General features: G+C 37.3%; 1 protein-coding gene across 6 annotated transcripts; it reads left to right on the forward strand.

The window, feature by feature from the left end:
* Positions 1-1043: 1043 nt before the first annotated feature.
* Positions 1044-12025, forward strand: qtrt2 (queuine tRNA-ribosyltransferase accessory subunit 2). Of its 6 annotated transcripts, none has more exons than XM_046834038.1 (9): positions 1044-1213; positions 1860-2066; positions 2180-2235; positions 4475-4551; positions 4703-4843; positions 5973-6172; positions 7297-7466; positions 10578-10683; positions 11484-12025. In XM_046834038.1, the coding sequence occupies exons 2-9, from the start codon at positions 1867-1869 to the stop codon at positions 11716-11718; spliced, it is 1185 nt and encodes a 394-aa protein (XP_046689994.1). In that variant the 5' UTR covers positions 1044-1213; positions 1860-1866; the 3' UTR covers positions 11719-12025. The 6 variants fall into 6 exon arrangements, with proteins under 6 accessions (XP_046689994.1, XP_046689993.1, XP_046689992.1 ...); XM_046834037.1 differs by having other exon boundaries at positions 1047-1213; positions 4703-4912; positions 7297-7448; XM_046834036.1 differs by having other exon boundaries at positions 1047-1213; positions 1863-2066; positions 4703-4912.
* Positions 12026-13747: the final 1722 nt, after the last annotated feature.

Below are 13747 nucleotides of genomic sequence, written 5' to 3' on the forward strand. Positions count from 1 at the left end.
ACTGCTCAAACGGTCCTACCATCTCTAAGAATCATTTTATAAGCAATGCTTTTCAGAGTTTTAGAAAGAAAGGAGAGAAGTGATACTGCTCTGTAGTTGTTGATGTCTGATTAGATCCACAGCAGGTTTCTTCAGGGTGGGAATAACTCTTGCGCTCTTAAAGGTATTTGTAGATGGTCAGATGCTAAGGATCCTTTGCCAATTGCGGTGATGAACGACAGGAGGTCTTGTAAGATGTTTTTTTTACGTTTTTTTCACTTCAGTTAACATTGATAATGCTTCATGCGACATTTGTCAAAAGATATAACACTGTGGCAATACCACAAATATGACAAAGCATCTAAATGTAAAACACGCTATAGACAGAGCGCAGCTGAGGCAAGCAGAGGAAGTGACACAGACACGACCTCCATCTTATCATTTTAGAGAGACCTTCAGAGACATTATCCAGGTACAAAGTGGTGATTAGGTTATTTAAATACAAAAAGTCGAGTTATATTTATGTATAGGTATACTTTGTACCATACAGATATGTATGTATCAGATATGCATAATGTTTCAGATATGACGATATTACAGAATTTCATGTGGAGCAGAATATTACACTGTATATAAGTATAAATATTCAAACTGGACATTTAGTTTTAGACAACAATAATTTTATTAAAACATTTTGTACGTAATTCATAGAAGTATCGGTATAGATGTTCACGATACTTGTCTTAAAAGTACTTGTTATCGGATCGAAATAAAAATAATTGGTATCGCTTTTCCCTATTCATGAGTCAACCGATTCGGTTAAGTCTAAAGACTCGGCGAGTGCCCTCTAGTGGAATTCGATGGCAAAGCAGGCAGAATCGTTAGACTCGGATCCGTTTACTGAGTGATTCAGAAAAATTTGAATCCGTGAATTGATTCGGAGTTGTCGTCTTTATGCCCGAGTGTCTCATGGGAAATGTAGTTAGTAGGCGAACTAGTTAGTACACAGAAATATTCTCGCATAAAACTACAAACCCCATTAATCCTGTCAAATGTCCTGCGGACATTTTTCCTTCACCGGCGGGATTTTATAAACACAACCCAGTATCTTTCATATTCGTTATCGCCCGAACCGAGCAAGCGGGTTATTGATGACGTAATAAACGTGCGACGCCTCGTTTGGATTCATTCATAAACTTGCGACTTGAAGTACTTCTGTTCACGTGCCTTTTAGGTAAGCAGAGGAAGTTCAAATAATCCCGTTTATAATCATTTGACAAATAGATGCAGATTGTGTTTATGTAGTTTATGAGCATTTATATATCTAGTAGTGTTTATACATCTTTTTGATAGCTTTAGAAAATGATCTATAGCTGAAGAGGTACCGGAAGCCGTATGTGTTATATATACACAATTTTAAATAAAATGACTGCTTGTTTATATAATACATACAATATTTTACATTGAATAAAAAAGGAAATGGATCAAATCAAATTAATCAAATACAATCTAATTATACCTGTAGTGTATGACTTCCATTTTCTTTTTGTATTTGATTCGTATTCTGTTATGAAATAAACAACTTGCTTGAACAGGTGAATAATAATAATAATAATAATAATAATAATAATAATAATAATAAAACTAGATTTACTGAGCAGTGCTACTCCTGTATTACATTTAAATCCATATTCCACAAGTCATTTCTTTTCAATGAACATCACGTTTATTAATATGGAAATATTTTGATATTGTACTATTAATTTCTCTTTATGCAAAACAATTAGATGTCTAAAAGTTTTATGTATTACAGTTATATATGAACTGTTGTCAGAGCAGCCCACTGAGCTGCTTACTTGATGAATGACTCTCGTCTGCAGCAGTGCCATGAAGCTGAAGTTGTCTAAGCTGGTGCACGGTTGTCGTCTGGGACTTTTGACCGGTATCGGACAAACCGAGCGACATTCCCTGGAAGTCCCAGGCTGTCTCCTGTACACCCGCTGTGCCAGTGTGCCCCATCTGACCCAGGACACGCTTTACACACTCAGCAACCTGCCTGCGGTTACACAGGTCACACTGGAGAGCCTGTAAGTATCTGCTGATCTTCTTTTCTGCTTGTTTTATGTGGCTGAGATATTTTGATTTATGCATCAGATCCGGATGTCATCATCCCTTTGTGCTAAGATGCTTTCTCTTTTAGCGCAGAACACCAGGAAATCCTGGAGGAGTTTAAACACGGTGTAAGAAAGTTTGCAGGTTAGTAAAGTTCTTGAATATCCTGCAAATAAAATACGTTGCTGTGCCTCTTGTAAAACCTGCCAAAGTTGTCATTCAGTTCATCCCAGAGCAGTTCAATAGGATTTAGGTTTGGTGACTGGGAAGGCCATTCCATGATAGGCAACATTCCAAACTTTCTACAGACTTTAACTACAGAACCTTCTTCCACTCATTCAATGTCCAGTTCTTGTGTATTTTTGTCTTTGACTTTTTTTTTGTCACAAAGAAACTTAAGGTGTCTCAAAACTCGTAAAAGACTAGATGTTTCTACACATTTGACAGCCTTTGTATACTTACCTGGAAAAGGTTTGAGAAAAGCATCAATATATTTCACCACCATGACGTGGAAAAGATTTTATTTACTTTTTAATATTGTCTCTGTCTGTTATTCTTTATAAATAAATGCGAGGCCCATGGTGTCAGTATTCATCCTATTGTTCATAAGAACGTATTAAGTTTCTGTCAAACGTGCCTGTATATTTACAAGCACAAAGCCCACGAGAAACAAAGGCTTTTTATAATGAGAGCCAGTCAAATTCAGTGAGCCCTGACACACCTGCTGCACACACACGAGAAATGGAATTGTTGCAGCAAGTCACCTGTGTAGGGAATTAAATGGAATAATAAATGACGTTTTTCTAAATGCTGTCAAACACCTTTCGCTTCTTCTTTTCTTTATTTCACCATCAGTTGTCTTGAGGTTTGTTTAAACTGATGACTTAGTTCTCATTCAGATATATTTCTTATACACATCATGAGCCAAACAGCTCGTATCCCTCATTCAGATATGCACCATCACACTCGCACTCTTCAATGGATTCATTTTCCTCCAGGGTTCTGCTGAGATCCGTGAGCACTTGTAGTTTTCCTTCTCCCTGACCAAGCAGTGGTGCTGTACTGACCAACGTTCCTGCTTTATTGACCACAGCTATTCGTTTTTTCATTCGCTGTCCACTTCATGTGTGTTGATAAAGTATCTAGAGATCATTACTGGTTCCAGACAGCAGCTGGATTTGCAGCTGGATTTAGTCAATAACTTGTGCGCTGATCAGCAGAGTGCAAATACCACTTCCAGTTTATTCAGGGTTCACACTGAAGTCCTAACCTGATTAATTTCTAACCTTTTCCAAAAGGGAATTGTTGACTTTTGAATAAATGGGGTTTTTTTTTTGGCTTGTTTTTTTTAAGATGAATTAAATATCTTTAGATATATAAATGATATATATTTTTTATTTTATTTTACATTAGGGAAGAGTGTTCTTTGGCTGATAACTAGTCTTGTTTTTGCACTAAACATATCTTGGAATTATGCCCACAACATTTCTACCTTGGTCTCATCGGACAATTAATCATTTTGCCACATAGTAGGATGGTTCAGGGTTTATTTATTTTTTATTTTTTTTATTTATTTTTTTGGGAAAGGGGGCATCGCTTCTGTCCAGCCACCATGCCCTACAGCATAGATATAAAAATAACAGACTGTTGTCACATGTATGGGACAGTACTTAACAGATATTCTTGCAGCTTCTTTAGTTTTGCTGTAAATTTTTGGTAAACTAATTTACTTCTTGGTTTCATTTCATTAAATAAAACGAGTATAGTCGGGATTTGAGTCTGTAGCAGGTTACAAAAGACTTATTTCAAAGATGACTACTGCCTGTATTGAGATAGAAAGTGTCTTTTTCTTTTATTAAGTAGGCAGTTAGCAAGCTAATGAATAATAAATAAGACTGGAGTTTACTTTATGAATGGTAATGATTACTGGGTGTTTTCAAAGAGGTGTGTCTGTAAGTAAATGATGCAGAAAAAGGCACTTTTATGATTTATTTATTTTTTAATACAGACATCGGCATTTACATTATAATATATTTAAAAAAAAAAAATTGACTCTATTAGCCAAATGTAATTGTTGTTTTGTTGAAATGTTTTATTATAACATTTTGAATGAATGTTAATGATTTCACTGAGAGATCTTTTTATTAAGAGATTTTTTTAATATTATTTTTATATATATTTTTAATATGGTTTTATGCCAGGTGTTTGTCCTTTGGCTCAGAATGAAGCCATCTCTTCGATTTACACCGTTAACAGCCTCCAACCTCGTGTTGATAGAAAGCCAGGAAAACGATGCACCCCAGGCAGCTACATTAACTACTTTTAAAAAAGTATTCGTACGACTGAAAATTCTAACTCTCGATATTATTCTTTATTTAATCAGGTCTTCACAACACAGTGCTCTTCTGCTCCCTCCATGACCCCGCCACGACCCATCCCGCTGGCCACGTCACCAACAAGGTCACTGCCGCGTGTGCCGTTAAAGTGGAACTCGGCCGTTTCAGTAGTGATTAGTTTGAGTTATAAAGATGGAGACCTATTTTATGTTCCTTTCAATTTCAATGCCAAGCCATTAGTTTAGGATTGTGTTTGTGTGGATGTGGCTTTGCAGACGGTGTCCGTGTGGGGAAGTGGAGGAAGAATAGAGCTGTCAGTGGCCAAGTTTATGGCCCTGCAGGCAGCTATCCAGCCAGACTGTTATGAGAGCATGGCGGATGGGGAGACGTGGCAGGAGACAACGTCCCGGAAGAGGGTGCGTAAAGCAGTGGAGCGCACTCTCGCACATTTGGATGCGTGTCTCGAATTGCACCACAAAACGCAGGTACAGTACACTACATCGGCTCACTCCAGTACAACAGACTCTGAGGTGAAATCGTCCCTCTCCACAGTAATTGTGCCAATTACAGCAAGCAATTTTTGAGCAACATTTTTGTTGCTTCCAGCAAAATGTTAATGAGTTCAAATTAGTTTCATTAACACAACCTGGATTAGGAGCTTACTTTGGGCTCTTTACTGCTCCGGGCATCAATATTGCTTTGCATTTGTTGGATCGTTTCCTGCTAAATCATGGCAGCATTTGCTTTATTAATTATAGAATATTGCATATATATTCTTGCATATCATTTGGTGGCAATAAAAAAAAAAATCCCATCCTCGGTTATAATTTATTTATTTATTTTTTTGCATTTTTGCACAAACTGTCATAAAAATATTACATTTTAAAAGGCATCGCAAGCCGGATTTGACAAATGACCTAAACCAAAGGGTTAGTAAATATCAGGCGTACAAAAGCTCTCTTCGATTTGCAGGCAGGTTTGAGTTCACTTATGCTTTAAGACAGTTTGTGGCCTAATTTTGAAGTGCTGGGTGGTGCAGGGTAACATTTTTATTCCTTAAAACCTTCTTCAAGTTTATGTCGAGTTTAATAATTACAGTTTCTTTCATTAACCTGAAAGGATTACACATATGCATATTCTCCATCCACCATGTGCAATGTATGTGATATTACAACAGAATTTTGACTAGCATAGCTGTATATGAATCAGGTACCACTTATATTTTGTACTTCCTTAACTCACTTACGATGGAAGTCAAGGGGCGGCTGTTGCTAAACAAATGATCATTCTCAAGTAAATAGCAGAATTAGAACAATACTGTGAGAGTTTTCAGCAACATTTCTGAATAATTCTAGTTGCTGATATTTTCCATAAGGTTTTGTAGTATCAACCTCTGACAAAGTAGTTTATTTTTTTATTTTTTTTTAAACCAGACTGGATACCGATACAGGTTTTTGATCGTAATTCAGAACAAGCTTAACCGTCTACGGACTGATTGCTTTATCTTCAATTTATTTATCATCGATCATAATTATTTTTCAATAGGAACTAAAAGGGTCGGAGATATTCGGCGTGGTGGAGGGAGGTGATATCTTGGAGGAGAGAACGAGGTCAGCACGTGAGACGGCCAAGCGGCCCGTGGCTGGATTTGTCCTGGATGGCTTCCAGTCCACCTCCATGGAGCAAAAGCTGAGGGAGCAGCTGATCACAGCAGTGACTGCTGAGCTGCCTCAGGATAAACCGAGGTATAACTCACCCTAAAGCCCCACTCTCGTATCACATGCTTTGTGTACATGTTTCTCTCGGCTGGAGACCGAGTGCTTGTGCTCTGTGCTTCACTTCTCTCCCATCACTGATTGCATGCCCTCAGACCCTGCACAGCCGCTCCTCACTCCAGGGGCCTCAGTGGCCATGATGCAGAAGGAGGGAGCAGAGTTTTAAGAACAAACTTTGACAATGTTCTGACGGTGGAATGTAGGACAACGCTTCAGTCATCTCAGTCATAAGCCAGCAGGCTGTGCAGGGAGTCGGAATGACAAAATATGTTATGTCTCTTTTAGAAATATCTAGTACCAAAACTGGGCGGTGATTAAATTAATTTTTTATATCCAAATATAATTTGGAACTTTACAACAGAGCTGGTCGAGGAGTGTTTGTACTGAAGCTCCTGCCTTCCGCTTCCCAATAACGAGCCCTCTTTCATCCCCTTGGATCTTTTTTTCAATCACCATCTAGAGCCTAATAGTTGCCACAGAGCTTGTGGGGAAGCTTCTCTGAAAAGCATCAAAACCTCATCAAAAGTCCAGTCGACTCTAGACTCTAGACTAGGGCTTGTTAGCCAGACATTTTTCACATACACTTGTGGAGCCAGGTAACAGTGTGCACCACAAGCTCATGAAAAGCTGGGTCAAGTACACACATGCTCATCGTCTTTTTTTTCCAGAGCTGTGTCAAGGTCATTGTTATTCGTGCAGCTGCTTGAAGAATATATAAATGCAACAAATTATTGACAAAAAAATACAGCTATTATTGTGTATCATTAATCTGCATTAGGGATGTGCATCTCTATAAGTGTGGCCGATTCCATTTGCATCGGCCAGTTGTTATAGATACATATGAAGATTTGATTCAACACGATGTGATTTCAATGCAATAGAAGAAATATGATTCTATGCAATTTAATATGGTACAGACAGTTTTGCCGTTTGTCTGATACAAGGAAATAAAAGCGTATCATAAATGTATTTAATTTGATGCAGCTCTACCTCTGCCATGTTAATCTGTATTCTATGTGACTCCCAGGACACGCTTCGGTTTCCGTAGGGTTGTGACACGTTATATTCACGTAGTGTTTTTGTGTGGGTTTCAGGTTGGTGAAAGGCGTGGGTTGTCCAGATGAGGTCCTAGCTTGTGTGGAAGCTGGAGTGGATCTGTTTGAGGGATTTTTCCCTTTCCAGGTGACTGAGAGAGGCTGCGCCTTATGCTTCAACTACACCATCTCACCTGACCCAGAGACTGCAGGTACATCTCCCCCTACAGGTGGGCCACTGTCTACACTCCCCAGTCTGTTTTCGATCCATTTTTTTTGAGACATCAAGAAAATTGATGTCTCATCCTTTCTTTCTCTCTCTTTGTATTCTTGTCCAGTGTAAGGAGTCTTTTTAAAAACTAATAAATTCCTGTTTCGGTTTTGAAAATCACTAGACAGCCAGCTATGGTCTGGAGAGGGATATTAAAATGAAAGGCAGAAAAAAGACAAGTAGATCTGTTTTTATAAATAAAATGCCATTTATCAGTACTATACTGTTTACTATAATTATTCAGGCTATTTTAATGATTTTCTTTGCAGCTGTCATAATGTTTAATGGCAATGTTATTATGGTAAGACAGGTTTGTAATAGGTCATGCCTTAAGTTTTTAACACATTTGTTAATCACCACCTTTTACTGCTTTCTACACAAAAAGGCATGCTTGCTTCACCCTCGTGTATTTATTTGTATTTAGTATTTTTTCTTATCCCCACTGCACCTAAGGGAGATAAACCCTCTATCTGTTCAAAGCAAGTTTTGTAGCAACCAGATAAAAAGATAAATGCAAAATGGACAGCTGATTAACTTACTATCCGTGTGTCTCTGCCACTCCGAGGCTGCGCAGTCAGTCAGGTTAATGAGTTAAATCAGACTATAATGGATGAATGTCATGCCTCCTCACCTGCCTGGTCAGAAACTGCTCACTTGCACCGCCGTTGATTAATTCTGCTGGCTTTATCTGAGGCTGTTGTGTCAGTTTGTGGTTATATATAGAAAATACTGACACATCATGCCATGTGTGGAATTCATATTCATAAATGTGTGCAGGTTTCATTGTTTTAGCTATCCAGCTAGTTAATGTGACAGGATTTATTTGATGTAAAAAGACTTCTATTTCTACAATCACTCCTAACATTTGCTAGTTGGCTAATAAGTTGATAAGCGCTATCAAATAATGGTTAAAATCTTGGTTAATTACAGTTGATTATATTGTTAAACCTTTCCATGGTTTAATGTAAATTCGTAATGATTGCTAGCTAGCTAACCTAAACCAACATTTGTGATATTTCTGAGAGGAATTTATATATTTTATATATTATATACAGTACAGACCAAAGGTTTGGACACACCTTCTCATTTAAAGAGTTTTCTTTATTTTCATGACTATGAAAATTGTAGATTCACACTGAAGGCATCAAAACTATGAATTAACACGTGGAATTATATATGGAATTATATACATAACAAAAAAGTGTAAAACAACTGAAAAATGTCATATTCTGGGTTCTTCAAAGTAGCCACCTTTTGCTTTGATTACTGCTTTGCACACTCTTGGCATTCTCTTGATGAGCTTCAAGAGGTAGTCACCTGAAATGGTCTTCCAACAGTCTTGAAGGAGTTCCCCGAGAGATGCTTGGCCATCTCGATTGGGTTCAGGTCAGGTGACTGTGGAGGCCAGGTCATCTGGCGCAGCACCCCATCACTCTCCTTCTTGGTCAAATAGCCCTTGATGCCTTCAGTGTGACTCTACAATTTTCATAGTCATGAAAATAAAGAAAACTCTTTGAATGAGAAGGTGTGTCCAAACTTTTGGTCTGTACTGTATATATATTATAAAAATTAGAGCTTGTGTAACCCTTATTTCTATTATTTGATTTTTGTTTTTGGTAAATTTGTGCTAACCTGACTGGATTCCTAAAGGGTTTTTTAAAATTGTAGACGTGTGTGTGTGTGAGAGAGAGGAGATTACTTCTACAATTAGCTAATTAGATTAGATTAGATTAGATTCAACTTTGTCATTGTGCAGGGTACATGTACAGAGCCAATGAAATGCAGTTATATAATAATATAATAATAACTAACAAGTCATTAGCGGGATAATACATTAGTTTTGTAATCCTCTAGTTTCACATAAGTGGCTAGTACGTGCTGACAAGATTTCTGAGAGGATTTTTAAGTTTTAGAAATTAATAAAATATTTTTTGCAAGCTAGCTGACAATCAAACCTGAGAGGATTTTCTTTTTTAATTTTACTTAAATTTTATGATTAGCTTGTTTGCTAATACAGTATAAAGTAACCAGGCAGGAGTGGATTTCTAAGCCATATTGATGTATATATTGATATATGGCGTATTGATACACAATCAAATACTAGGAGAAATGAAGCCTTTGTCACAACAACATATTTATTACATTTTGTGTGTCTGTAAGTTCATGCCATGACCGGTGCTCTGCAGGACTTGTTGAGAAGGTCTGAATAATTTGCTTACATTAAATATGAGTGAATCTGTTTGTGAAGCTCAGTATTAAGAATTAAGCTGCAGCTGAGCCAAAGTGCCTGATGTCACTCTGCCTCCTGAGCAGGACAGAGGTGCTAATTTATTCTGTAAGCTTTCTGACCACATAAAGTCCATAAAAGATGTCTGTAATGGGCAGAACATCACACCCTCAGAGTAGAATAATTATATTCAGTGATGTGTAAAGAGGTGCTGTGTCAGGTGGAATGAATCGATTACGAGCGATGAGAGTAATGAAAATCGGAGTACTTTGCCGTTCCGCTCTGCCCCTGGGAATTCTTTAGATTTCCTCTGAGCACATTAGCAGGTTCTACAGAAGGGTTAAACCCCAGGTTGCTCCTCGCTGATTGATGCACTAACAATTTAAGCCGCGGGACACGTTTCCACCTGAATTTATTACTTTTGTATATTCTATTTCAGACTCTTTCTAAACTTTCTTGCTCATTTCACAATCCCCTGTGTTTTAGGTCTCGGTTCTGTAGTTCTCATACCTTTCTCTTTTTTTTCACTCATATTTTAGAAGTAATTAAGCAGAGATTTCACCGTTCCGGAGTGGATTTGTCTTTCCGGTGGCATTTGATTAAATATTAAAGCAAGTAACCAAACAGCAATTCTAGCTGTATGTACTTTTAATAGATATGTGTGTCTGTGCATCTGGTTTTGTATTTAATCGTGTGTGATTTAAAAAAAATTAATAAATAAAAAATAAAACAAAACTAGTTTGTGGTGGGGGCTGTCTAATTTGTTCACATTGATATTTGGTTGTGGGGGTTTTGTATCAAGGACTCTTAGTTATTTTAAATTTGTGTGTCTGTGTGTGACAGTATTGGAATTGAATGGAGAGAAGCCTGCTGTTGAAGAACTGAAGGAAAATGGAGAGAACAGCCCTAAAAATATGACACGATTTGAGATAAACCTGAAGGACACAAGGTATATGAGGGGATAATTGTCTCTTTTGTTTTGTTTTTTTCCCCTTTCTATCCTATTATGTCCACAGCGACCTCATTCTGGTAACAGTGACTCTAATCTGATCATCTCGATAAAATTGCTGGATGGCTGGAACTAATTCAGACCAATCTTATTTGGTCACTGTGGTTTTTCCACAGCAAGTCTTTCAATTGTTGAATGATATCAGATTAAGGGGTAAATAGTGGAAAAGGCTTTTGCTACAACAGTGTTCCCAGTGCAGTCAGGATGGCAGCACCATATAAAGCATGTACACTAACGGTACAGATTATTGAAGGATTAGTTGCATATAAAATCTGATTTTCTTTACCTCAGACACGATTTCTCAAGACACCATTAGTGTTTTTAGTATTGGCAATCTGCCAGCTTCTTAATTAATCCAAAACTCATTTTATACTTACTTTAAAAATTGCAGCACAACAGCAGAAAGAGTTCCTGCATGCATATGTATCTACACCAAGTGATTTTTGCACAATGCTTTATTTTTTTGTTGTTGCTCCATTTCTTCTTTTACAGTTCAAGAGGCAAGAATGACTGAAGGTCCTGCTGTGACCTATGACCTCATGCCACCTTTTATTAAATATCACATTCTAAAAGAAAAAATTTTGTTGCAGAAGTTTTAGCAGCTTGTTGTTGATATGAGTAGTACAGAAACAATGTTTAAAATGGAGTTAGCTGGTGGCTAAGTGGTTAATAAATTCATTAGGGTCTCTGTAAACGTAGCGATTCCACAGTGAGAGATTAAATGCGGGGTTTTTTTCCAGGTACCGGGATGATTTCCGCCCGCTGGTGGACGGGTGTAGCTGTTACTCCTGTAAGAATCATAAAAGGGCTTACATCCATCATTTGCTGGTGACCAACGAGCTGCTGGCAGGGGTTTTACTGATGTTGCACAACACCGCTCACTACCTGGGATTCTTCTGTGCCCTGAGGGAAGCTGTGGCCACCGACCGGCTCCAGGACTTGAAGAGCAAAGTGTTAGAGACCCATGTGGGCTAGAGAACATGGAATGAGTGTCATCAATGAGTATTCAGGGAAACAAGAAAATGTAGCTTAAATGCTCTATATCAATATGATGCCAATTTTGTATATATATTCCACCATCTGTGTAAAATGTAAACATCATTCCTGTTAATGGAGTAGAGCTTTTACCACCATTGTTCAAAGATTTTTTTTTGGTGAATTTTTCACTGGAGCATTTACAAAAAAACGCAGTATTTATGACAATCCTGTTATTTTAAAACAAGTTTGTATTCTCTGATTGTATGTAAAAGTTATACGAGTAAACGGACTACTGTTAACTGAATACGGTTTAAAAGCAATGAGTTTCTTCAGCTTTATATATGAAATGTGGTGTAAATTTTTTCATTTATTTCAGTGACAAACATTTCATGTTGTTTGTATTGATGACAAAACCATTCCATATACAATGCCTGATAAGACTAGTTATTTAATTTTCAATTTCACCCTATAAACCCTTATTAATGTTGCTGATTCACTGCAGTACTGAGCTGAGCTGCAGTACTTGAAGATTTAGAGCACACTACTGATGAGTGGATTTCAGTTTCACTGTTTGCATTTTGGCTCTCTGAGCCTTTTATATATAGTTTTGTGGGTGGGGGAACAGCAGGATAAACAGCTGTGCTATGAGCATGCAATTTACACACAATATGTATAATGATATGTATAATATACAATATGAATAATATTTTAATATATAATTGTGTATTAAATACTTGTATTCTAGATAAGGGTGAAGAATTTTTTGACAGCTTATTGTTACTACGATCCGCACAGTTCTGTGCTTTGTGTTTTTTTGTGTTGCATGTTTTTCGCGACTTAATTCTTCAGCTTTTTTAGCATTTCATTAGCGTTTCTTCTAAATGCACCAATTTTTAACCATCATATAAACAGTGGGTTCTAGGAGATTGAGCTTTGAAAATGAATTCTGTTTATCTGGCGAGAGCATAAAAACCCTTGCGTATACAGCACTTTATCACATGACACCTTGTGGGACAAAAGGACATGGATGCGTCCTTTGTTGTGATTTGTGTGTGTGATTGCCGACATGGTCTCAGAAGGCATAGTAGCCTTGGTTTTGATGTTTGTATAGTCACATGATTAGCGTGACCTTAACAGCACTGTGTGTATAAAATGACAGCAGGCAGTGTTTCTATTTAAAAGGTGCTGCGTGACTTTCGCAGCCTGATCATTTCAGCCAATTAACTTGGCAGCGAGAGTCCAGAGCGGATCATTAAAAGTCTCGCTGTGCTGCATGCTTTTCTGCAGCCTCCACACTTGCCGAATACACCTACTTCAAATTTAATAACATGGAAAGGCGTAAAGATTTATTGACTCATCGTGACTCTATTGTAAGTCAGTATCGTTTAATAAACACGTCAAAACAGTAGCCATTTTGTGTGACACTCGATGTGTCTTTCACCTCACAATTCAGTTCCATGTACATTTGTAAGAAAAATAATCTGTTTTTTATTTTATTTTTGTGTTTCTTACTGATCCATAATAAGGTTAACATAATCAGTACTAGAGTAACTCAGTATTTGCAATTATTTTGCTTCAAGACCTCTAAAGAAGTCTTTCGACCTTTAAAGATAAGAGAACGTGATGCAAAAGAGATAATATAACCCAGTAAATTAATGTTGGACACGAATGAAGGTTTCTAGTCACATTCTGAATGCTATAATATTTAACTTACTCCATTACTAGGCAAATTTGATCACCTCTTTGTTCCACTGTTGAAAAAGGCTTAGATCTTTAGGTTTAGGGTTAAATCTGACCTTTGACAGCGATTCATGTAAGTACTGTAGATGCTCATTTGAAATTTTTAATCCAATTGTGTCACTGAAGGGTATAATTAGCAAAATAATATTTTTGATCTTGCTGTCATGTTCAATTATATTTCTGTCAAAGCCTCCTCCTCTTCATCTTCCTTGTGACAAGCAATACATCAGTATTTAATCAGGGCCCGTGCTGTCATGAATTAACAAAATGTGCCAAGTTAAGTATC

This window comes from Silurus meridionalis, chromosome 21, assembly GCF_014805685.1.
Source record: "Silurus meridionalis isolate SWU-2019-XX chromosome 21, ASM1480568v1, whole genome shotgun sequence".
NCBI lineage: Eukaryota > Metazoa > Chordata > Actinopteri > Siluriformes > Siluridae > Silurus > Silurus meridionalis.